General features: G+C 43.4%; 2 protein-coding genes across 8 annotated transcripts; one reads left to right on the top strand and one right to left on the bottom strand.

Annotated features, from left to right (window-relative positions):
* Positions 1-1,090: 1,090 nt before the first annotated feature.
* Positions 1,091-16,562, bottom strand: slx1b (structure-specific endonuclease subunit SLX1B). 6 transcript variants are annotated; one of them, XR_015107617.1, is made up of 8 exons: positions 16,446-16,562; positions 15,314-15,491; positions 15,178-15,229; positions 5,750-6,067; positions 5,208-5,423; positions 5,006-5,060; positions 3,865-3,927; positions 1,091-3,715 (listed from the first exon to the last, which is right to left on the bottom strand). XR_015107617.1 is itself a non-coding variant. In XM_086166261.1 (6 exons), exons 1-6 carry the CDS (start codon positions 16,507-16,509, stop codon positions 5,047-5,049), a joined length of 738 nt encoding a protein of 245 aa, XP_086022387.1. In that variant the 5' UTR covers positions 16,510-16,562; the 3' UTR covers positions 4,879-5,046. The 6 variants fall into 6 exon arrangements, 4 of the variants coding, with proteins under 4 accessions (XP_086022387.1, XP_086022384.1, XP_086022383.1 ...); XR_015107616.1 differs by having other exon boundaries at positions 5,006-5,423; XM_086166261.1 differs by lacking the exons at positions 1,091-3,715; positions 3,865-3,927 and having other exon boundaries at positions 4,879-5,060; positions 5,312-5,423.
* LOC147223953 (bolA-like protein 2) lies at positions 15,484-21,772 on the top strand. 2 transcript variants are annotated; one of them, XM_086166262.1, is made up of 4 exons: positions 15,484-15,627; positions 16,215-16,279; positions 17,079-17,176; positions 21,555-21,772. In XM_086166262.1, the coding sequence occupies exons 1-4, from the start codon at positions 15,534-15,536 to the stop codon at positions 21,652-21,654; spliced, it is 357 nt and encodes a 118-aa protein (XP_086022388.1). In that variant the 5' UTR covers positions 15,484-15,533; the 3' UTR covers positions 21,655-21,772. The 2 variants fall into 2 exon arrangements, with proteins under 2 accessions (XP_086022388.1, XP_086022389.1); XM_086166263.1 differs by lacking the exon at positions 15,484-15,627 and adding an exon at positions 15,791-16,047 and having other exon boundaries at positions 21,555-21,769.
* The last annotated feature ends 1,135 nt before the right edge of the window (positions 21,773-22,907 follow it).

Here is a 22,907-nt window from a genome sequence, read left to right as displayed (position 1 = left end):
CAGCGCTGGACCAACAGACTACGAAACGGGCCATGGAGCTGTTGTGCGACCCTCCGCGGCGCGACAGGTATGCCGCGTTAAAGGAGTCCCTACTCCGGGGGTACGGGCTGTCCCCTACAGAGCGGGTGGACAGGCTACTTTCTATGTTCGGCTTGGGAGACAGGTCTGCCATGTATCTTAAGGAGAACATATTGTTGCTGCTGGGATCCAAGGACAGTGGGTTCCTTTTTCTACATGTTTTCCTGCGTCAATTGCCGGCTCCTGTGCGTGCGATCCTGGCGAACTCTCGATGTTTAGCAGCTGGCAACTACCGAGGCTTGGCGGAGGAGGCTGACCACATCTTGCTAACTTCCAAAACATTCGTTGTCCAGAGTGCGACCCCGAAGCCCTCGCGGACGGCGCGTGAAGAGGACACAACCGTCGTAGCCAAAGTATCTGCACTGAGGAGACGTAGGACGAGCATCTATTTTTTTCCACCAGCGATTCGGCAGCAGAGCCAGGCGGTGTGTTCTGCCCTGCTCATTAACGAAGCCAGGAAATGGCGTGGTCATTGGGCATGGTCAATTTTTGGGAACTGTTTTCTCCCTCATGCTGCTCACCTCCTTCGGCTGCTGTATGAAGCTTTGCGTTCCCAATGTGCAAAAGACAGGGTTGACTGGACTCCGGAACGGGTTCAGGCTTTTGACGGGGCTAAGCACACCCTGGCGAATGTGGCCCTCCTCGCCCATCCTGCGCTCATGGCGCCAATAGCATTGACGACTAATGCGTCTGTGGTCAAACAGTGGGTGGCAGATACCTGGAAGCCACTTGCCTTCTTTAACCCTTGTGCAATCTTAACATTCTGTTCACTCCCCATGTCCTACGGGTCAAAAATGACCCGCACTACCAAAGCCCCAAAATAAAGCGGCCTAATTGAATTTTAAATCCAAAATCTATTTAGTTTGATGAAACGCCCTGTTATTTATCAATTTAACTCAATTTAATCAATTTTTTATCATGTATTTATTGTTACACATTAAAAAAGAGGATCACCAGCGAACATGATTCCACCTTTTTTTTTTTTTTCACCGAAAACACACTGTCATACCAGTTTTTTTTTACACAGTTAAGGTTTATTATTGCTATTATATAAATTTGAAGTAATTATCTCTGAATTAATTATATAGAAAGGGAATAAAAAACAGTCAATAATCTGGTACATTTTTGTCCACAGTTTTTTCTTTTATATTTTTTAGGAAGTGAATTATAAAAAAAAAACACTTCTCTCATAACACAACAAAACAACAAATGTTGCTTGACTTTGTGAACTATTTTCAACATCAACTCTATTTAGCACATGTAGGACAGTATGTGTGAACGTGAGAATGTTCAGTGAGACATTGGGGATCTGAACTGAGGGTATGAATTTCACGCACTGGAAAATATGGGATATTTTCATGATCTGATCTTGGGCTCAAAACACCACATATCAAAATATTGAATGCAATTAGAAAAAAAATTAAGGTTAACAGAACAGACAGAGGGTGTAGACTCAGAACAGAAGAATCCACAGATAAATCTTGAAATGAAATCTAAAAAAATTTGTCAAAAAAAAAGTAAAAAAATTAAAGCACTATAATGTGTGAAATGCAAGTAATAGAAAAATAAATAAAAAACAAATGTATATTTATATGTGTATATATATTGAAATGAAGTGTGAAATTCAAGTGATAAAACATACAAAAAAAATCCACTATATACATACATATGTTTGTGCATGTTTATGAGTGTGTGTGTGTGTGTGTGTGTGTGTGTGTGTCTGTAGGTGTGTCTGTAGGTGTGTGTGTGTATATGTGTATTAGAGAGAGTTTGCGTGTGGCCTTTGAACTTTTTCTGGTGTTTAAATGCTTTTATAATTCACGGGTCAAAAATGACCCATAAGACAATCTTTGTACCCTAGTGGTGTACAGCCCACATGGAAACATAAACAAAAAAAAAGTATCACTTTTTCTCATGATGGTGTCCCTTTAGGATAAGTTCTAAAATTTTAAGTTGGAAAAAGATAGGTTAAGGTGTTTTTTCTACAGCGAAACATGGTAGTGGGTCACTTTTGACCCGCAAGACAACACAAGGGTTAACCGCAAACTGAGGAACAGCGAACGCAGTTACAGTGTTATCGACAGGGAGTTGTTGGCCCTGCACATGGCTACGCGACACTTCTGTTTTCTTCCAGAGGGTCACTCCTTCACGGTGTATGTGGATCACAAGCCGTTGAATTTTGCATGTCGAGATTTGCCAAGCCATGGTCTGCCCACCGTCAGCAACACCTTGCAGCCATTTCCGAGTTCACTACGGACATTAGGCATGCGGCTGGGAAGTCCAACCCTGCAGCAAATTGCTTGTCGCGGGTTCTCATCTGCCCTGTGCATCACAGGATCGATTTTGCAGCTATGGCACGCCAACCAACCCAGTGACACGGATGTCCTCATCCTGCGGTCGTCAAGTACGGGTCTTGTGCTGGATGATGTGGCTGTTCAGGAAGGTAGCCCTGCCCTTCTCGGCGATGTCTCTACTGGCCGGCCCCGACCAGTGGTCCCTGAGGTTTGGCGGCGTCGGGTTTTCGTCACTGTACACTCGCTCTCACACCCAGGAGTCCGTGCGTCAGTTAAAGTTGTGTGCGTCAAGTGTGTCTGGCCCGGCATTCGTAGGGATGTGAGGGAGTGGGCTGCCGCGTGTGGCACGCCAGCGCGCCAAGGTGCATCGGCACGTCAGAGTACCCCTTGCAATTCCGGTCCGGTTCCCGATTCCGGTCAAGCATTTTGACCATGTCCATGTCGACTTAGTGGGCCCCCCTTCCCCCTTCGCAGGGTTTCACCCACCCACTCACCATCGTGGATTGGACTACTAGGTGGCCGGAGATGGTCCCATGGTCCTCCAAGGCTGCTCCGGACGTGTCTCGAGCATTTCTGTCTTCTTGGGTTGCTCATTTGGTGCCCCATCAGATATTACTTCAGACAAGGGTCCGCAGTTTGTGTCGTCGCTCTGGTCGGCATTGGCTGGGTCTTTGGGAACGACGGTGCACTGTACAATGGCATACCGCCCTCAGGCTAACAGCTTGTGCGTGCGGTTTCACCGGTCCCTGATGGCGGCGTTGTGGGTTGCGCTCTTAGGCGACAATTTGGTGGACCGTTTGCCGTGGGTCTTGCTTGGGTAACGCTCCGCTCTTAAGGATGACCTCGGTGCCTCCCCTGCTGAGCTGGTGCTTGGTCAGCCATTCTGTGTGCCAGTGGAGTTTTTTCCTGAGAGGTCTGCTCCACTTTCTGGGCCGTTTGCACCCCTCGGTTCGCGTTTTCTGGGCCCGTCCCACCATTGTTTCACCATTGTCTTTCGTGCCAGCGGAGCTCATGTCGGCTCGTTTCGCGTTCGTTAGGCATGACGCTCACCGCTCGCCACTGCAACGCCCTTATGATGGGCCATTCTGGATGCTTGAGGCAGGCCCCAAGAGTTTTGTTTTAGACATGGGCTAGATCTGTGGAAACCGGCACACAGGGTGGCAGGTGAAGATATGTCCCCTTTCCAGGTACCCCGCCGGGGCCGCCCCCTGTTCAAGCCTGCGGCAACGCTCCTGCAAACCCAGCGTCCGGCGCCTCCTGTTGTCATGCCCGAGGGATGACATAGCCGTTTTGGCAGACTCATCAGGACTCCCGTGCGGGGCTAGTTGTTTCCTGAGTCCATTCTGCGTGTTCGGGGGGGGGGGTCATTACATCAGTGTTCTCAGAAGGTCTTACATGTTGACCTTCACAAACACTAAAAAGGTGTTACGCGGTATGCTAAAGATACTAATTTGATCAACTTATGAAAAAGGCAAAATGTGCTTTTTATTACTGTTATATCCTGGACGTCTGCTGGACTCTGGATTTGCTTGAAGACATTTCAGCTCTTAGAGGACTATGAGAATGTCAGAAAATATCAAGAAATGAATAACTGAGCATCTTCACTGACATTTTTCACCCTTATTTGTTCATCCCAGACCAACACGACAATCTAATCTTACAGAAAACAAACCTCTGCTTACATCTGCACCAAGGCTAAACACATACAAGCTACATTGCTCACTGTCTCACTAAGTAGCTTCTCATCATCAATATTGATATTTTCAAGACACTTATTGCTTATGTTTTTACATGTGAAAGCGATCTTTCACATGTGATCTTCTCTGTATCCTCCTCTCTCACACCAATACCTTCATATCCTCTCTCACTACGTCAATCAATCTTATCTTTGGTCTTCCTCTAGGCCTCCTGTCTGGCAGCTCCAATTCCAGCATCCTCCCACTAATATAGTCATTATCCCTCCTCTGTACGTGGCCCAACCATCTCAGTCTGGCTTCTTTGACCTTCGGTCCAAAACATCTAACATGTGCTGTCACTCTGATGGACTCATTTCTGATCCTATCCATCCTAGTCACTGCCAAAGATAACCTCGACATAGTCTCTGATGTGAAAGATACTTGCACCAAATGCATTGATGTATATTTATGGATCTCTTCCAGTAGGTCTATAGAAAATATGAAAGTGATTGCTATATTATTGCAGTCTCCAACAGGCATCACCACTACCCTGATCTTGTTTCTGAACAGGTTTATGTTACAATATACTTTAATGGCCTAAGTTAAGTTTACAGGACTATTAGACAGTAGAATGATTCTATATAATTATAAAAGAAAACCTGTGGGGGTAATTTTGCACAGCACTGACAATAAGACTTTGAGGAAAGCCAGGAAAAGGCCTGAGGAACAGTAAAGCCCTTTAAAGCCATTCCAGACTCTTGTAATAGAAGCCAATCATCAGAGTAGAAGTATAAACCTCAAGTAATGACTAATTTAACTCCCCGACATTGTTTGATTTGATAAGATTTAATTAATTGAACACAGTATGATTCAAAAAGCTGCTGCATTATCAGAAGTGTATAACTGACTTATTACATGACTGAATGTAATCACACATAAAATTATAAAATTGGTGACATGATTATGATGTGAGCCCATTTCCTTCAATTGGCAGAACATCAGTTCAATGTCTCTGCAAAAAATCAGAACAAAGATTGAAACAAATAAAGAAACCACCTTGAGCATGATCATATTTCAAAAGTTCCATCAGTTATTTGCTATATAAAATCTTCCAATATGAAATAATGTGGCCCACAAGTTACAGCAACAAATAACTGACCTGGGATGCAGAGACTTTAAAATCCTCCACATTTCCAAGGCATCCTTTTTTGCGACTTATGAGGCTTCCCCAAAGCACTGAGTAACCACAGGCAGGGCACTCACCCTCCACGGGCAATAGTTGGGATCCCTCTGCTTTCAGGAACAGTTTGGCAAGGCAAATCACATGACAAGTCATCCCACATGATGGTTTGATACACCTAACCTTCTCAGACACCTGAGGAGAACAAAAGTCCGGTTTGAAATTCTGCATCTGAAACAGGAAGTCACTGGTCACATCTATTTCAGAGATGGGCTGATTTAAATTTTCTGTAGCAATTAGTTATTACCTCAGTGATTTTAAATGTAGTACATTTTAAATGATTTCATTCACATTTTCACAGCCTGCTCAGTTTTTAAAGTTATTTCTTGATGACTTTTCAGTGATGACTAATGTGATGTCCTACAGATATTTAGATGGCTTTGTGAGTTTCTCTGTTAAATTTCAATGAATCATCTCATTGCACCCTCTTCATCAGCCCGTTATGTGTGAAAGCATCATACCTTGACTAGCCCCTTGCATAAGAAACACCTGGTCAAGTGGAGATTGCCCTCAGCTTCCAGTTGTGGCACCATCTTCTGGACTCTTATGCTCTCACAGGCGATGGGGATGTGCAAAGGGGGCTGTAACTCTGGTGTAAAGTCAGTCTGGTATTCCTGCTTCAGCCAGTGAACTGTCAGAGGAAGCCGGCACCATGGTGTCAACCGTAGCATGTTGGACATGATGCGCCAGTGGAATTGAAAGCTGGACTCTTTCCCAGATCGTCTGGGAATGTGAGATAGACGCCGGGAAGCGTGGGGATGCTGCCATGCCCACTCAAACTGGCCCACACAGACAGAAAAAGATTTGTTTTACTTCTTTCAGTTGTAAAAATCTCCAGAATTACTTGTTGCAATCATTTCAAGGATGAAGGAGGTTTAAATTCCTGCATTCATCACAGGACACGTAAGGCCCTTGGGAAATAAAATGGCCGACTCGGAAGCACTCGTCAGGATCCATTGGGAGTACAGATAGTGCAGTGTCACTTTTCACCAAAACGTGCTGACACAAACAGATAGGGACTGTAACATTACTATTCCTGGATTGCACTCGCTTCAAGCAGGCGGAGACAGCTCAGCGAGTGGTAAGAAGAGGTTTCAGTGCTTGTTAACTCCAGGTGGCGCCACCTCAGACATGTCTTTGTTAAAGAGCATGTCTGCGGCCCGAACATTGAGCTCCATAGCATTAGACTTTGTCCATAATGTCTGCAAGCAGTGTTTATATTCCTCCATCTGGGAATGCAGAAGCAGCGTGTGACACCATTACACTCTGTAACTGCGGATTTTCAGACATATCAGCCTGGAGTCTTCATGACAATCACAGGTGATTATAATTATGTCTCCATCTCCCCCACACTTCCCACAGTCCACTAGTTCGTCAAATGACCCACAGGAGAAAATAAGACTTTGGACTGGCTGCATGCAAATAGTAAAGATGCATATAGCTCCACTGCAATTCCTGCTCATATCCTATAAGCAATAAGGAAATTGTCTCACAAGGCCATGGAGACACTGTACAGTGCCCTTGATGTCAGTGACTGTAATGCTCTGTATAAACCACATGGTGAGGACATTGAAGCAATCACAGACGGTGTCTCAGAGCATACTGAGGTCTGCATGGAAAACTCCATGCCCACAACTTTTTAATGCTATTTTGTACTATTTTTTGTATTACAATTTTTCCTATATTTTTGTGTTCAAAATCTTCTCAAGTTATTGCTTTTGGATATACCTCCTCTGACAATTGAATTTCCCCCTTGGGATTAATAAAATCATCTATCAATCTATTCTATTCTGGTCATGGTACTTGCAGAAGTGAATTCGACGTGAGAGTCAGGCCAAACACTGGACAATACACATCTGTCACACAAATGAGGAAAATTTATTTGTCTCTACCTGTCACGAAGTAATAGCGTGACTTTCTACTTGAATTTCCTTTCTTTAAATTGTGTATTTGCGTAAAAGCAATGCAAATTGTGTTTCTGTATCTATGAAAGCTGCTATGCACACAACCTTTACATATTGAAATTGAACAACAGTAGAATGAAAAAGAGTTCTCCATTGATGATTACTGACTTGTGCCACATGGAACAAAGTTATTGATTATATAAACTGTGATCTTACTATGGATTGCCAGTATTTCGAGAAATAAATCTTGTGTTGTGGAAGTTAGTAGGAATTAAAATTGACATTAAAAAGGTCATTCCATGTAAAAATGATATTATTATTGATAATATATATATATATATATATATATATATATAGGGCTGAGGTTTCAATAAAGATGGGGACTGGGGATGACAAAGTAAGATGAAAATGGTTTGTCCATGACCTGGATGACTGACACAATTAAGATGAGACATTTTATAAGTAATCTTAATGCAGCGTAAGGGCGGCACAGGCCAGTGTCTCCCTGAGCCAATCCCAAGTCCAGATAAATGCAGAAGGTTGCATCACGAAGAGCATCCAGTGTAAAACTTTTGCCAAACATGTGAATCAAACCTAATGATCTCATACGGTCGAGGCCTGGGTTAACAACGACCGCCATTGGTACCGATGACCAACACGGTACCACTGGAAATTGGGCTACTATGGGTCGAAGAAGGAGAAGAGAAAGGTATGTTCAAAGGCAGATAGAGAAGTGGAAAGGCAAGACTGTGGAACTGAGAGTAGGGACTTTGAATATTGGGACTATGACAGGAAAAGGTAAAGAGTTGGTCAACATGATGCAGAGAAGGAAGGTGGACATACTGTGTGTCAATGAGACCAGATGAAAAGGTAGTAAGTCCACAAGCTTAGGAGCGGGCTTTAAGTTGTACTATCATGGTATTGACAGGAAGAGAAATGGAGTAGGAGTTATCTTGAAGGAGGAGTTTTTAGGAATATTCAGACTTATTAGTCTGAAACTGGAAATTGAAAGTGTGATGCTCAATGTTGTTAGTGGCTATGTCTTGCAGGTAGGATGTGAGTTAGAAGACAAGGAGGAGTTCTGGAATGAGTTAGATGAAGTGATGCAGAATATACCCAGAGATGAGATAGTGGTCATTGGTGCAGACTTCAATGGGCATGTGGGTGCAGGCAATAGAGAAGAAGTGATGGGCAGATTTGGTATACGGAGTAGGAATGCAGATGGACAGATGGTGGGAGAATTTTCAAAAAGGATGGAAATGGCTGTAGTGAACACTTTTTCCCATGTAAGACAGGAACATCGGGTAACTTATGAGAGTGGGGGTAGGAGCACACAGACAGACTACATCTTGTATAGACGAGGTAACCTGAATTGTACAGAGTAAGCGATTAGCAAAGAAGAATATGGACACTGGGGACTGATGAGAACAGACAGGAATACCAAGACATACAGCGTAAGGTAAAGATAGAGGTAGTAAAGGCAAAACGAAGGGGGTACAATGACTTGTATGCTTGGACAGTACGAAGGAAGAGAATGATCCATACAGGTTGGAAAAACCAGAGATAGAGATTGAAAGGATAGACAGCAGCTCCAGCTGATTAAGGATAGAGAGGGAAATGTATTGACAGATGCTAGAAGAGCGATGGGATGATGGAAAGAGTACTTTGAAGAGCTGAAGAATGAGGAAAATTAAAAGAGCAGCAAGGGTAGAAGAGGTGACTATTGTCAAGTTGCACATAATAGTAAAAGGGAAATGAGGAAGGCGTTGAAGAGAATGAAGAGTGGAAAGGCAGTTGGTCTTGATGATTTACCTTCGGAGGTCTAGATTATTCAGTAGGATCTTAGAGGGTGACAAGATGGAGTGGCAGAGAAGTATGTTAAACTGGTGCAGGACACGTATGCTAGCTGTGAGACAGTGGCAAGGTGTGCTGCAGGGGTAACAGAGAAGTTCAAGGCTAAGGTGGGACTCCATCAGGGATCAGCTCTGAGCCCCTTCTAGTGTACAGTGGTGACGGACAGACTGATAGAAGTGGTTAGAAAGGAATCTCAAAGGACCATGATCTTTGCAGATGACAAAATGATCTGTTGTGAGAGCAGAGAACAGGTTGAGAAAATTTTGAGAGGTTGAGGTATGCGCTGGAAAGGAGAGGAATGAATGCTAGTCGTAGCAAGACAGGGTATATGAGAGCGGAAGTCTGCATTTGTGAACAGAAGAGTGGCTTCATGCCTAGAGAGTACTACAGATGCAGTATTTGCTTTGAGAAAACTAATGGAGAAAAACAGTGAAGGCCAGAGGGAGCTGCATTGTGTTTTTGTAGACCTAGAAAAAGCATATGAGAGAGTGCCAAGAGAGGATCTCTGGTATTGTATGATAAAGTCTGGAGTAGCTAAGAAGTATGTTAGACTGGTATAAGACATCTATGCTAGGTGTAAGAGGTGATGTGTGCTGTAGGGATAACAGAGAAGTTCAAGGTGAGGGTGGGAATGTATCAGGGATCAGCTCTGAGCCCCTTCTTGTTCACAGAGACAGGCTGATAGGTGAGGTTAGACAGTAATCTCCATGGACCATGATGTCTGCAGATGACATTGTGATCTGTAGTGAAAGCAGAGAACAGTTTGAGAAAAATCTAGAGAGGTGGAGGTGAGCTCTGGAAAGGACAGGAATGAAAGTTAGTCACAGCAAGACAGAGTATATATGTGTGAATGAGAGGAACTTGGGTGGAAGGGTGAGGCCACAGGGAGTGGAGATCAAGAAGTTGGAGGATTTCAGGTACTTAGGGTTGACAGTCCAGAGCAGCAGAGAATGTGGCAAAGAGGTGAAGAGACAGGTTCAAGCAGGCTGGTATGGGTGGAGAAAAGTGTCAGGGGTACTGTGCGATAGAAGTCTATCAGCCAGAATGAAAGGAAAGGTGTACAAGACAGTGGTGAGACCAGCAATGCTGTATGGCCTAGAAACAGTAAAAATAATGAAAAGACAGGAGGCAGAGCTAGAAGTCGCAGTGATGAAGATGCTAAGGTTCTCTTTGGGAGTGACGAGGATCGATAGTATCAGGAATGAGTCTATCAGAGGAACTGCACATGTTAGATGTTTTGAAGAGAAGGTCAGAGAAGCCAGGCTGAGACAGTTCAGTCATATATAGAGGAGGGATAGTTAATATATTGGTAGACGGATGCTAGGTCTAGAGGAAGACCAGAGAGAAGATTTATGGACATAATGAGAGAGGACATGAGGGTAGGATATGAAGGCTTCTCCTGGAGGCTTCTCCTATGAGTCTCCCATCACTTCCCACAAGGTCAATAAAGCTTTAGTTCTCAATAGCAGCACAGACAGAGATATATAGCAATCAAACAATTGACAACATTGATCTTGTAGTTTTATATACTCAGTAGCGGGCCATGCATTTTACACCCAGGCTCTTCTGTTCGGGCCAGAACCTCACCTGCACATCCACCAGGTGCGTCTCAGCAGGTGTGCAGAGAGGGTGAACAATCCTCTCGTGGTGGCATTCATTCTGGCCCGGGATATCTCGTAAGTGTTTTTCCTTACTTTGAAAAACCATTCTTGCTTGATCACTTCCTGACCATTGTGACGTGTTTCCCTGAATGAAATCTGAACACACCGGAGAGTCAAAGTCTGGTCCCTTGGTGGGAGCCACAAAAACGGACAGTAGCTACAATAAATGCCTTTATAGCAAACAGCTGCGACACAATAAAAGCATCAATAAGAACCTTATAAACTTGCAGCACTATTTAGGAAACTAGCAGCATTTTATGCACCAAAAGTTCTGATCATTTGTAGACAAAATCCATCCTCCTTTCTTACCTCAAAAAGAGTTAAATTATTCTGTCAAACTGATTATCCGCGCGCTTCAGCCTCAAGGACTCCCAGAAATACAATTTGCAGTGTACCTCGGAGGCTGTGAGCCAGGGATACCGGTCGTAGTTTGTGGCTTGAAAATGTCGGGCAAATCTTTTTCCTGGTTGTTACAGGTTCGGAAGCTTTGGAGTTGCCCGACCTTCCTTTACTATGTACAGCTTTTCTTCAAAACTCCATCTAGAAAAAGGCTTTAACAATATATTAGCAACTAAATCAGTTGCTTCTCCCCCTGCAGCCATTTTGGGTTGAGAAAACCGATATCAAACAAACACAAATAAATTTCTGTTCGGAGCTTGCTAGTATGCTTCTCCTCTGTAATACAATCTCTTACTATCCAATCAGAGGGTGTGAATATGCTGACATTGCTGTAGCCTGCTGGAAGGCTTTGATGTCTGCAACTCAAAATCTGAAAATTGGTTGAAGCAACAGTGTCAGAATGCAGCCACAGGGCGGCACTGGCCTATGTCTCTCCAAGCCTGCCTTGGGGGGGCACGGAGCAGTGTCTCCCTGTGCCGGTCCCAAACCCGTATAAATGCAGAGGGTTGCGTCAGGAAGGGCATCCGGCGTAAAACTTTTGCCAAAACCAAACATGCGAGTCAACCAAAACTATACCATACCGGATCGTTCGCAGACCGGGTTAACAACGACCACCATTGGTACTGATAACCTACAGGGTACTAATGGAAATTGGGCTACTGTGGGTCGAAGAACAAGAACAAGAAGAAGAGGAGGAGTGAGTGTTCGGAAGCAGAGAGAGAGGAGGAAAGGAAAGAGTCTGGGACTGAGAGTAGGGACTTTGAATATCGGGACTATGACAGGAAAAGGTAGAGAGTTGGTCGACATGATGCAGAGAAGGAAGGTGGATATACTGTGTGTCCAGGAGACCAAGTGGAAAGGTAGTAAGGCTAGAAGCTTAAGAGCAGACTTTAAGTTGTACTATTATGGTACTGGCAAGAAGAGAAATGGAGTAGGAGTTATCTTGAAGGAAGAGTTCGTAAGGAACGTCCTAGAGGTGAAAAGAATTTCAGATAGACTTATGAGTCTGAAACTGGAAATTGAAGGTGTGATTCTCAATGTTGTTAGTGGCTATGCCCCACAGGTGGGATGTGAATCTGAAGAGAAGGAGAAGTTCTGGAATGAGTTAGATGAAGTGATGCAGAATATTCCCAGAAATGAGAGTGATAATTGGTGCAGACTTCAATGGACATGTTGGTGAAGGCAATAGAGGGGATGAAGAAGTGATGGGCAGATTTGGTATCCAGGATAGTAATGCAGAGGGACAGATGGAAATGGCTGTAGTGAATACCTTTTTCCAGAAAAAAAAGGAACATAGGGTAACTTATAAGAGCGGAGGTAGGAGCACGCAGGCAGACTACATCTTGTATAGACGAGGTAACCTGAAAGAGATCAGTGACTGCAAAGTAGTTGTGGGTGAGAGTGGTGACAAGTGGTGACTCTGGTGACAAGGAAGATGAAGAGGACAAAGGCAGAGCAGAGGACAAAGTGGTGGAAGATGAAAAGGGAGGAGTGTTGCATGGTTTTCAGGAAGGAGTTGAGAAAGGGTCTGGGTGGTCAGGGTGAGCTTCCAGATGATTGGACAACTACAGCTAGTGTTATCAGCGAGACAGGTAGAAGAGTACTTGGTGTGTCATCTGGAAGAAAAGTAGATAAGGAGACTTGGTGGTGGAATGAGGAAGTGCAGGAGTGCATACAGAGAAAGAGGTTAGCGAAAAAGAAGTGGGATACTGAGAGGACTGAAGAGAACAGACAGGAGTTCAGGGAGATGCGGCGAAAGGTAAAGATAGAGGTAGCAAAGGCAAAACAAAGGGCTTATGATGACTTGTATGCTCGGTTGAATAGTAAGGAGGGTGAGAATGATCTATACAAGTTGGCGAAACAGAGAGATAAAGATGGAAAGGATGTACAACAGGTCCGGGTGATTAAGGACAAAGAGGGAAATGTATTGACAGATGCTACAAGAGTAATGGGAGATGGAAAGAGTACTTTGAAGAGCTGATGAATGTGGAAAATGAAAGAGAGGCAAGGGTAGAAGAGGGGACTATTGTAGACCACAAAGTTGCAAAAATTAGTAAAAGTGAAGTTAGGAAGGCATTGAAGAGGATGAAGAGTGGAAAGGCAGTTGGTCCTGATGATATACCTATCCTGGAGGTGTGGAAGTGTCGAGGAGAGGCAGCGGTAGATTTTCTGACTAGATTATTCAACAGGATCTTCGAGAGTGAGAAGATGCCTGAAGAATGGAGACAAAGTGTGATGGTGCCTATTTTTAAGAATAAAGGGGATGTGCAGAATCGGGGCAACTATAGAGGGATAAAGTTGATGAGCCATACAATGAAGTTATGGGAAAGAGTAGTGGAAACGAGACTGAGAGCAGAAGTCAGCATCTGTGAACAGAAGTATGGCTTTATGCCTAGAAAGAGTACTACAGATGCAGTATTTGCGTTGAGAATGCTAATAGAAAAGTACAGAGAAGGCCAGAGGGAGCTGCATTGTGTTTTTGTAGACCTAAAAAAAGCATAGGACAGGGTGCCAAGAGAGGAGCTCTGGTATTGTATGAGGAAGTCTGGAGTGGTAGAGAAGTATGTTAGACTGGTGCAGGACATGTATGCTCGCTGTGAGACACCGGTACGGTGTGCTGTAGGGGTAACAGAGAAGTCTCGAGGTGGAGGTGGCACTCCATCAGGGATCAGCTCTGAGCCCCTTCTTGTTCCCAATGGTGATGGATAGGCTGACAGATGAGGTCAGACAGAAATCCCCATGGACCATGATGTTTGCGGATGTCATTGTGACCTGTAGTGAGAGCAGACAACAGGTAGAGGAAAATCTAGAGGTGGAGGTATGCTCTGGAAAGGAGAGGAACGAAAGTTAGTCCCAGCAAAACAGAATATATGTGCGTGAATGAGGGGAACTCGGGTGGAACGGTGAGGCTACAGGGAGTGGAGCTCAAGAGGCTAGAGGATTTCAGGTACTTAGGGTCAACAGTCCAGAGCAATGGAGAGTGCGGAAAAGAGGTGAAGAAATGGGTCCAAGCAGGTTGGAATGGGTGGAGAAAAGTGTCAGGGGTACTATGTGATAGAAGACTTTCAGCCAGAATAAAAGGAAAAGTGTACAAGACAGTGGTGAGACCAGCAATGATGTATGGACTAGAAACTGCTACAATGACCAAAAGACAGCAGGCAGAACTAGAGGTTGCAGAGATGAAGATGTTGAGGTTCTCTTTGGGAGTGACCAGGATGGATAGGATCAGGAATGAGTCTATCAGAGGGACGGCACATGTTCGATGTTTTGGAGAGAAGGTCAGAGAAGCCAGACTGAGATGGTTCGGTCATGTACAGAGAAGGGATAGTGAATATATTGGTAGACGGATGCTGGAATTGGAGCTGCCAGGCAAGAGGTCTCGAGGAAGACCAAAGAGAAGATTTATGGACGTAGTGAGAGAGGATATGAAGGCAGTTGGTGTGAGAGAGGAAGATACAGAGAATAGGGTTAGATGGAGAAAGTTGACTCTCTGTGGCGACCCCTGACGGGAAAAGCCGACAGAAGAAGAAGGTTGAAGCAACAGTGTCATCAACACTTATTTTTTTGCATAAAGGCTTAGCAGAACTGATTGTTTTAGTTTGATTTAGAGATTGCATTTGAACATTTCTAATCCCTTTTCTTCAAGTATTTATTTGAATTTTCTGATAATATTATTATACATCTAGTACCAAAGAGAAGATTTATGGACGTAGTGAGAGAGGATATGAAGGTAGTTGGATTGAGAGAGGAGAATGCAGGGAATAGGGTTAGATAGAGAAGGTTGATTCGCTGTGGTGACCCCTGAAGGGAAAAGCCGAAAAGAGAAGATGATTTTGTAAGTAATTCTTGCTAAAATACCAAATTTAGATATCCCATCTCCTGCCCTCTTCTTCTTATTTCTTCTTCTTCCTCTTCTTTCGGCTTTTCCCGTAAGTGGTCGACACTGCTCCGTGCCCCCCCAAGGCAGGCTTGGAGAGACACGGGCCAGTGCCGCCCTGAGGCTGCATTATCCTATCTCCTGCCCAGATCTACATAAAAATGAAAATGTGTTAAAAAGCAATTAAAAAATACCCTCAGGGCTGCGATGTCAGAAGGAAAGCCGTGTATGACGAGGACCATCTCCCTGGGGAGAAAGGTGGTTTCAGAGTATAACAAATATACATGGAGCTTCGGCGTTTACACTGGGCCTTAAAAATGCGCTTTTTACCACGGTCCTTTGCCGCTGGTCCTTTTGGCACCTCCCCGTTGGCGTCCGGCGTTGTGCTGCCCAACCCTCCGCTCGGGGTCCACCGTAAACCCGATATAGATGCGCCCTTTGAATTTCGGGTGGCGGCAGTACAACATGTATACGCCGAAGAAGCTTTCCACGTCGATCACCATTGAGTCTTAGCGGAAATTACAAAAAGGCGCCGTTATTATTTTTTTGTATGCAGGCGTTGTATTGTCAGCCCCTGCTAGATATCACAAACGTTCCAGTTCAGCAAGAAATAAAAGTACTGGACGAATTCGGCTCTTTCGAAGGTGAAGATTCAGAGACATAATCGAACCACAACCAGTGCTGTCAATTGACGTTAATGTTAGCGTCTTGTGTGAGCGTGTGAAAACACAGTGTTGGTGGCAATCTAGTTGCCTGATAAAAATTAATCTCAAAAAATACGAATCATGTTTAACCGTGTTACTAATTAAAAAATCTTTGACTGAAACAGAATTTTAATGCTTCATCTTAAATTATGGGAGCCCTTAGGAGATCGTCGTTCGTTTAAACGAAGCTCCGTCAACATTTAGCCCCTCTTCGTTTAAGTCAGATAGTGCTATGATATGCCGCCTCAACAACGCTGTATTTGATTGGCCGTAACTGGCTACTACTTCACGTAGCCGAAAAGCTAAGCACCGACCGAAACTAGCAGGACGTTTGTTTAATCATTCACTTTCATATGCAAGGTATGGCACTTACATGTTGATATAACCAGAACAGGCATTTGTATTATTGATACCGAGAACTTAATCTTTTTTAATAACCGTATTATTATTACCTGTCGCATTAATATGGCCTAATTCATTAATGGTGCAGTAGCGTGTCACACTGACCGGCTGTGTTTTTGTCACAGAAATGTCTGTAACAGCGGACCATATTCGCGAAAAGTTATTTGAAGAGCTCTCGGCAGTGCATGTGGTATGTATCCGCCTTTTTGTATTGGGGTGCGTCTCACGAGATGATAAGAAGACTGGGGCGATTTCAGAATACATCGAAACGCTTAAGATTTTTAAATGATTCTACTCTTGCCTAGACACATCATCAATCATCATCACTCGACATTGAATAAGGAAAAGGGTTCTACGTTTCTCGAAGCTGTAGTTGTCTTCGACGACTATGCAACAAATGAAGCAAAGCGCACCCCCCATCCATCCAGTTTCTACCGCTATAGTTCCGCTCAGGGTCGGGGGTTGGCGACGTTTATCTCAGAGGGATTGGCCGCCCGTCATTCGCAAGGCCACATATAGAAAACTAACAACCACTCAACGCTCACGTAATTAATCAGTTTTACAAATCACTTGTTTTATCTGAATTCATACACTTTGATTTCTGGCACTTATATTGAGTTACTTGACCAGTTAGGTATTTTATATATAAAAGAAGTGCGTCATTTAAAATGCAAAATGATGCTCAAATAACAAAAATAACTGCAAAATTAAACTTTTTTATGTAAAAGTTTTCCACATAATATGTGGCTTGAGGTATATTGACTTATTCGGATCAAAACAATTAAAATGTATGCAAACACTTAAATGTTACGTAATTACAGTGTGTATTGTAACAAATGATGCAATGTCTCAGAGAGGCTGGAGAGTATGCCAGTAAGGTTAGATATTTATATAACAAAGTATATAGTATATAAAAATCACATTAACGTCAGTATTTTCAGTGTTGTATCACAATATTTGATATTTCTGTTGTCTCTTCTTTCTTGCAGGACGTGGAGGACACATCATCTAACAGATGTGCTGCCAGCTTTAAGGTTCTCATAGTCTCTTCTCAGTTTGAGGGCAAACCACTTTTACAGAGACACAGGTTGTTATTCTCTTGCAATAATTATGTATGTATGTATGTAGCTTTTGTGGTATATTACTTAGCTATGATAAGATCATATAATATATTTTTGAAAAAGGGACACTGTGTTAATTAGTTTGTTTCCATTTAATAACTAAAGATACAACAGCTCCAGATTCAGCAAGCCCAGTATAGCATGTTGGTAATCTGCTATTAATTACTGTGAAAGGAAAATATCCTATTAGTTGTTGTGTAAGTCATGGCCACCATGTTTGGGTTGGAAAATACAGCACAATATCAAGTCTGTTAACCGTGATAAACCATTTACAATACAATACAATACAATACAAACAAACAATACATACATACATACAGACATACATAGAAAACACTGGCAGTGAATATATAAAGAATATGAAAACCCTCAATAAAGTTAGACACAAGGATCTGTTTTTGCCAGTTTTGGCAAACTGACATGAATAGTAAAGATCTCTTGTTTGCTGTCAAGCTTGTATTGGAACCAGTCTGCATGGATCAAGATAGCTGAAGAGTTAGGTGACTTTGCAGATATAAAAAGACTGAACTGTGTAATGGCAAAACATTACAAGCTTATGATATGCAGACGATACTGGAAGAATCAGCAGAGGACCTTCAGAGACTCCATGACGTTTCAGAAAGTGAGAGGAAGGGATTATCAATAAATTGCAAGAAGACAGAATGTATGTTTTCTATTTTTTTTTTTTAAGATGTAAGAAGCTCCCAAGAAATAACCTGAAAGTGAAACATCAGTTCATCCGACAAGTGCCGTCCCTCTGATAGACTCATTCCTGATCCTATCCACCCTGGTCTCTCCCAAAGAGAACCTTAACATCTTCATCTCTGCAACCTCTAGTTCTGCCTGCTGTCTTTTGGTCATTGTAACAGTTTCTAGTCCATACATCATCGTTGGTCTCACCACTGTCTTGTACACCTTTCCTTTTATTCTGGCTGAAAGTCTTCTATCACATAGTACCCCTGACACTTTTCTCCACCCATTCCAACCTACTTGAACCAGTCTCTTCACCTCTTTTCCATACTCTCCGTTGCTCTGGACTGTTGACCCTAAGTACCTGAAATCTTCCAGCTTCTTGATCTCCACTCCCTGTAGCCTCACCGTTCCACCCGAGTTCCTCTCATTCACACACATATACTCTGTTTTGCTGCGACTAACTTTCGTTCCTCTCCTTTCCAGAGCATACCTCCACCTCTCTAGATTTTCCTCTACCTGTTGTCTGCTCTCACTACAGATCACAATGACATCCGCAAACATCATGGTCCATGGGGATTTCTGTCTGACCTCATCTGTCAGCCTATCCATCACCATTGGGAACAAGAAGGGGCTCAGAGCTGATCCCTGATGGAGTGCCACCTCCACCTTGAGACTTCTCTGTTACCCCTACAGCACACCGCACCAGTGTCTCATAGCGAGCATACATGTCCTGCACCAGTCTAACATACTTCTCTGCCACTTCAGACTTCCTCATACAATACCAGAGCTCCTCTCTTGGCACCCTGTCCTATCCTTTTCTAGGTCTACAAAAACGCAATGCAACTCCCTCTGACCTTCTCTGTACTTTTCTATTAGCATTCTCAATGCAAATACTGCATCTGTAGTACTCGTCCTAGGCATAAAGCCATACTGCTATTCACAAATGCTGACTTCTGCTCTCAGTCTCGTTTCCACTACTCTTTCCCATAACTTCATTGTATGGCTCATCAACTTTATCCCTCTATAGTTGCCCCGATTCTGCACATCCCCTTTATTCTTAAAAATAGGCACCATCACACTTTGTCTCCATTCTTCAGGCATCTTCTCACTCTCGAAGATCCTGTTGAATAATCTAGTCAGAAAATCTACTGCTGCCACTCCTCGACACTTCCACACCTCCACAGGTATACCATCAGGACCAACTGCTTTTCCACTCTTCATCCTCTTCAATGCCTTTCTCACGTCACTTTTACTAATTTGTGCGACTTTGTGGTCTACAATAGTCCCCTCTTCTACCCTTGCCTCTCTTTCATTTTCCACATTCATCAGCTCTTCAAAGTACTCTTTCCATCTTCCCATCACTCTTGTAGCATCAGTCAATACATTTCCCTCTCTGTCCTTAATCACCCAGACCTGTTGTACATCCTTTCCATCTTTATCTCTCTGTCTCGCCAACCTGTATAGATCATTCTCACCCTCCTTACTACCCAACCGAGCATTCAAGTCGTCATAAGCCCTTTGTTTTGCCTTTGCTACCTCTATCTTTACCTTTCGCCGCATCTCCCTGAACTCCTGTCTGTTCTCTTCAGTCCTCTCAGTATCCCACTTCTTTTTCGCTAACCTCTTTCTCTGTATACACTCCTGCACTTCCTCATTCCACCACCAAGTCTCCTTATCTACTTTCCTTCCAGATGACAAACCAAGTACTCTTCTACCTGTCTCGCTGATAACGCTAGCTGTAGTTGTCCAATCATCTGGAAGCTCACCCTGACCACCCAGACCCTTTCTCAACTCCTTCCTGAAAACCATGCAACACTCCTCCCTTTTCATCTTCCACCACTTTGTCCTCTGCTCTGCCTTTGTCCTCTTCATCTTCCTTGTCACCAGAGTCACCACTTGTCACCACTCTCACCCACAACTACTTTGCAGTCACTGATCTCTTTCAGGTTACCTCGTCTATACAAGATGTAGTCTGCCTGCGTGCTCCTACCTCCGCTCTTATAAGTTACCCTATGTTCCTGTTTTTTCTGGAAAAAGGTATTCACTACAGCCATTTCCATCTGTCCCTCTGCATTACTATCCTGGATACCAAATCTGCCCATCACTTCTTCATCCCCTCTATTGCCTTCACCAACATGTCCATTGAAGTCTGCACCAATTATCACTCTCATTTCTGGGAATATTCTGCATCACTTCATCTAACTCATTCCAGAACTTCTCCTTCTCTTCAGATTCACATCCCACCTGCGGGGCATAGCCACTAACAACATTGAGAATCACACCTTCAATTTCCAGTTTCAGACTCATAAGTCTATCTGACATTCTTTTCACCTCTAGGACGTTCCTTACGAACTCTTCCTTCAAGATAACTCCTACTCCATTTCTCTTCTTGCCAGTACCATAATAGTACAACTTAAAGTCTGCTCTTAAGCTTCTAGCCTTACTACCTTTCCACTTGGTCTCCTGGACACACAGTATATCCACCTTCCTTCTCTGCATCATGTCGACCAACTCTCTACCTTTTCCTGTCATAGTCCCGATATTCAAAGTCCCTACTCTCTTTCCCAGACTCTTTCCTTTCCTCCTCTCTCTGCTTCCGAACACTCACTCCTCCTCTTCTTCTTGTCCTTGTTCTTCGACCCACAGTAGCCCAATTTCCATTAGTGCCCTGTAGGTTATCAGTACCGATGGTGGTCGTTGTTAACCCGGTCTGCGAACGATCCAGTATGGTATAGTTTTGGTTGACTCGCATGTTTGGTTTTGGCAAAAGTTTTACGCCGGATGCCCTTCCTGACGCAACCCTCTGCATTTATCCGGGCTTGGGACCGGCACAGGGAGACACTGCTCCGTGCCCCCCCAAGGCAGGCTTGGAGAGACATAGGCCAGTGCCGCCCTGAGGCTGCATTTTCTGACTCAAGCAAATAGCTTTCGTAAAAGTGGAGAATATTCTCAAAAATGGGACGCTAAACATGAAGACCGGGATATGTGTATATTATTGCTATGTTAATCCTGTGTTGATTCATGGAATTGAATCTTGGTCAGTGGCATCTCACATGAAAAAGCATTTGGAGAGTTGTGGAGTGTGGTTCTCAAGGTGAACATCAAGCATGGCTTGGAAAAACTTGCATTGACTCGAGAGTTACAAGGGAAAAGAGCAGAGGAAGGTAATGGTTGCTATGGATGGCCACTTTACATGAATGGCTAAGTGAGCGGGATATAAAACATCAGGAAAGGGAACTGAATGAGATGGCCAAGCTTCCAATTTAGACTCAGTGTAACTCAAGTGTAACAGAAGTGGCCAGAATTGAAAACATCAAGTATAAAGACAGATTTGTGCAATCTGGTACCAAATTACCAAAATCAGTCAAACATGAATTAAGTGAGCCAAAAATAATTGAAAAATCAGCAAGAAATGAAAGTGAAAACTGGGAAGCACAATCAGAAATTTTCTTAGGTTTCCTAGAAAATAACATCAGTTGATTTTTTAAGACATCTACGTAGTGATATACGTGGGCTGCTCTAAGTCTATCTTATGATAGCCAAGCAACTTTATGGCTGTGTGTGTATGTTTGTGTGCTTTGTTGTTTTTTTCAAAGCAACAAAGAGCTCTTCACAGTAGCTTATGTCTTATTTCGACCCTCTGTTTTTCAGGATGGTGAATACCTGCCTTGCCAAAGAGCTGAAAGAGATTCATGCATTTGAACAGAAGACATTAACACCAGAACAGTGGGACAAGCAGAAGTCCAAATGACAGACACAAACACACAAAGCTAGAATCAGCACTGATTCAACATTGGCATTAGATTGAATGTTGGAAATAAAATAATATGATGTTGCAAGTTTGACCTTTTCTGGAAAAAATATATCAGCCTTGTTCCTCCATCAATGAGCACGTCTTGTATACATCAGGCTACTGTTGCGGCCATAACTCCTCCTTTGAGGTTCACCTCAACCACAATACCCCATCCCCCTGTACAAGCTGGCCCCTGCTCCCTTTGCACATGTCTTAAAGGCATAGCCACAGTCAAAAACATCAGTGGAAAGAATAGCAAGAGCACTTAATACACATCCATTATGGATCATTACAATATATTTATAAAGTGCTTTTCATTGACGTGCTCTACAGATAGAAGTAAGTCAAACACACTGACTATTCTGCCTATATTGTATTAAGGGATGTGATGAGCTTGGAAGTTTCCAGTGAACTTACTGCTTGTTTTTGGACTTTGGGAGGAAGTTGAGAACCTTGAGGAAAAACATGCATATCCAATAAGAATGTATGAACTCCACCCACACAGAAAATGTAAGAGTTGGAATTGAACCCCTAAGTATTCTTGCTTTGAAGAACAAGCATAAACCAAGGTGGCATCCAAAAGGGACACTTATACTAGGGTTGGGCCCAAGATATTCAGAAAGTCTTGAAATCTTGGAGCTATCATAAGTGGGCCTTTGCCAAAACAAAAACACTACATGTTTAGTATTCCAGAGAAACCCAACTAAAACTTCAACACAATATCCCCGTACATTTCAAACCCTATAACATCCTAAGGCGAATTCCTGTTGAAATCGTCTCTTCATTGCAACTGGACTTGAATTTAAGTCCAGTTGCCACAACAAGAATTCACCATGACCTGGATGACTGATAACTTACACAGACATGCTAAAGCAAAGACCAGCTCACCCCAAGGATGAAACACCAAGACAAGTCAAGAATGTGCTGCATGCTGTTAGGTTCAAGGAAGAGTGTGATGACCTTTGAAGGCCTTTGGGAAGCACTGCTTTTAGCTTTACATGGTCCCAAGCCACGACCACAGCCGACTGGATTGACAGACATTTGCCTGCTGATCAGTGCTTATCTAACATTCACTTAGCCCACAGTGGAATGAAGACGGCCACAGCTGGTATGGAGCAAAACTCTAGCCATTTTAAATGGTCTGCATTTTCCTGACAGATATTCAAACACGAGAGCAGAATGTGCAACTAGTGTCATGCAGTCAGGGGGCG

This window comes from Fistularia commersonii, chromosome 19, assembly GCF_037954325.1.
Source record: "Fistularia commersonii isolate RoL2024-O1a breed Wild chromosome 19, RoL_Fcom_v1.0, whole genome shotgun sequence".
Classification (NCBI taxonomy): domain Eukaryota; kingdom Metazoa; phylum Chordata; class Actinopteri; order Syngnathiformes; family Fistulariidae; genus Fistularia; species Fistularia commersonii.
The sequence above is the reverse complement of the archived record's forward strand: the minus strand, read 5'-3'. Positions and strand labels throughout refer to the sequence as shown.

What these genes read in the sequence shown, in the direction of transcription:
- LOC147223953 (XM_086166262.1), top strand. Translation starts at nt 15,534, where the DNA reads ATGCAGGCGTTGTATTGTCAGCCCCTGCTAGATATCACAAACGTTCCA. An exon ending in CGAATTCGGCTCTTTCGAAG is followed by an intron (nt 15,628 to 16,214) that starts GTGAAGATTCAG and finishes TTTTTGTCACAG; the next exon opens with AAATGTCTGTAACAGCGGAC. An exon ending in CCACTTTTACAGAGACACAG is followed by an intron (nt 17,177 to 21,554) that starts GTTGTTATTCTC and finishes TCTGTTTTTCAG; the next exon opens with GATGGTGAATACCTGCCTTG.
- slx1b (XM_086166257.1), bottom strand. Translation starts at nt 16,509, where the DNA reads ATGGGGGGTGCGCTTTGCTTCATTTGTTGCATAGTCGTCGAAGACAAC. An exon ending in ACCAGCGGCAAAGGACCGTG is followed by an intron (nt 15,230 to 15,313) that starts GTAAAAAGCGCA and finishes CTTTCTCCCCAG; the next exon opens with GGAGATGGTCCTCGTCATAC. An exon ending in TATGCAAGGGGCTAGTCAAG is followed by an intron (nt 5,424 to 5,749) that starts GTATGATGCTTT and finishes TGTTCTCCTCAG; the next exon opens with GTGTCTGAGAAGGTTAGGTG.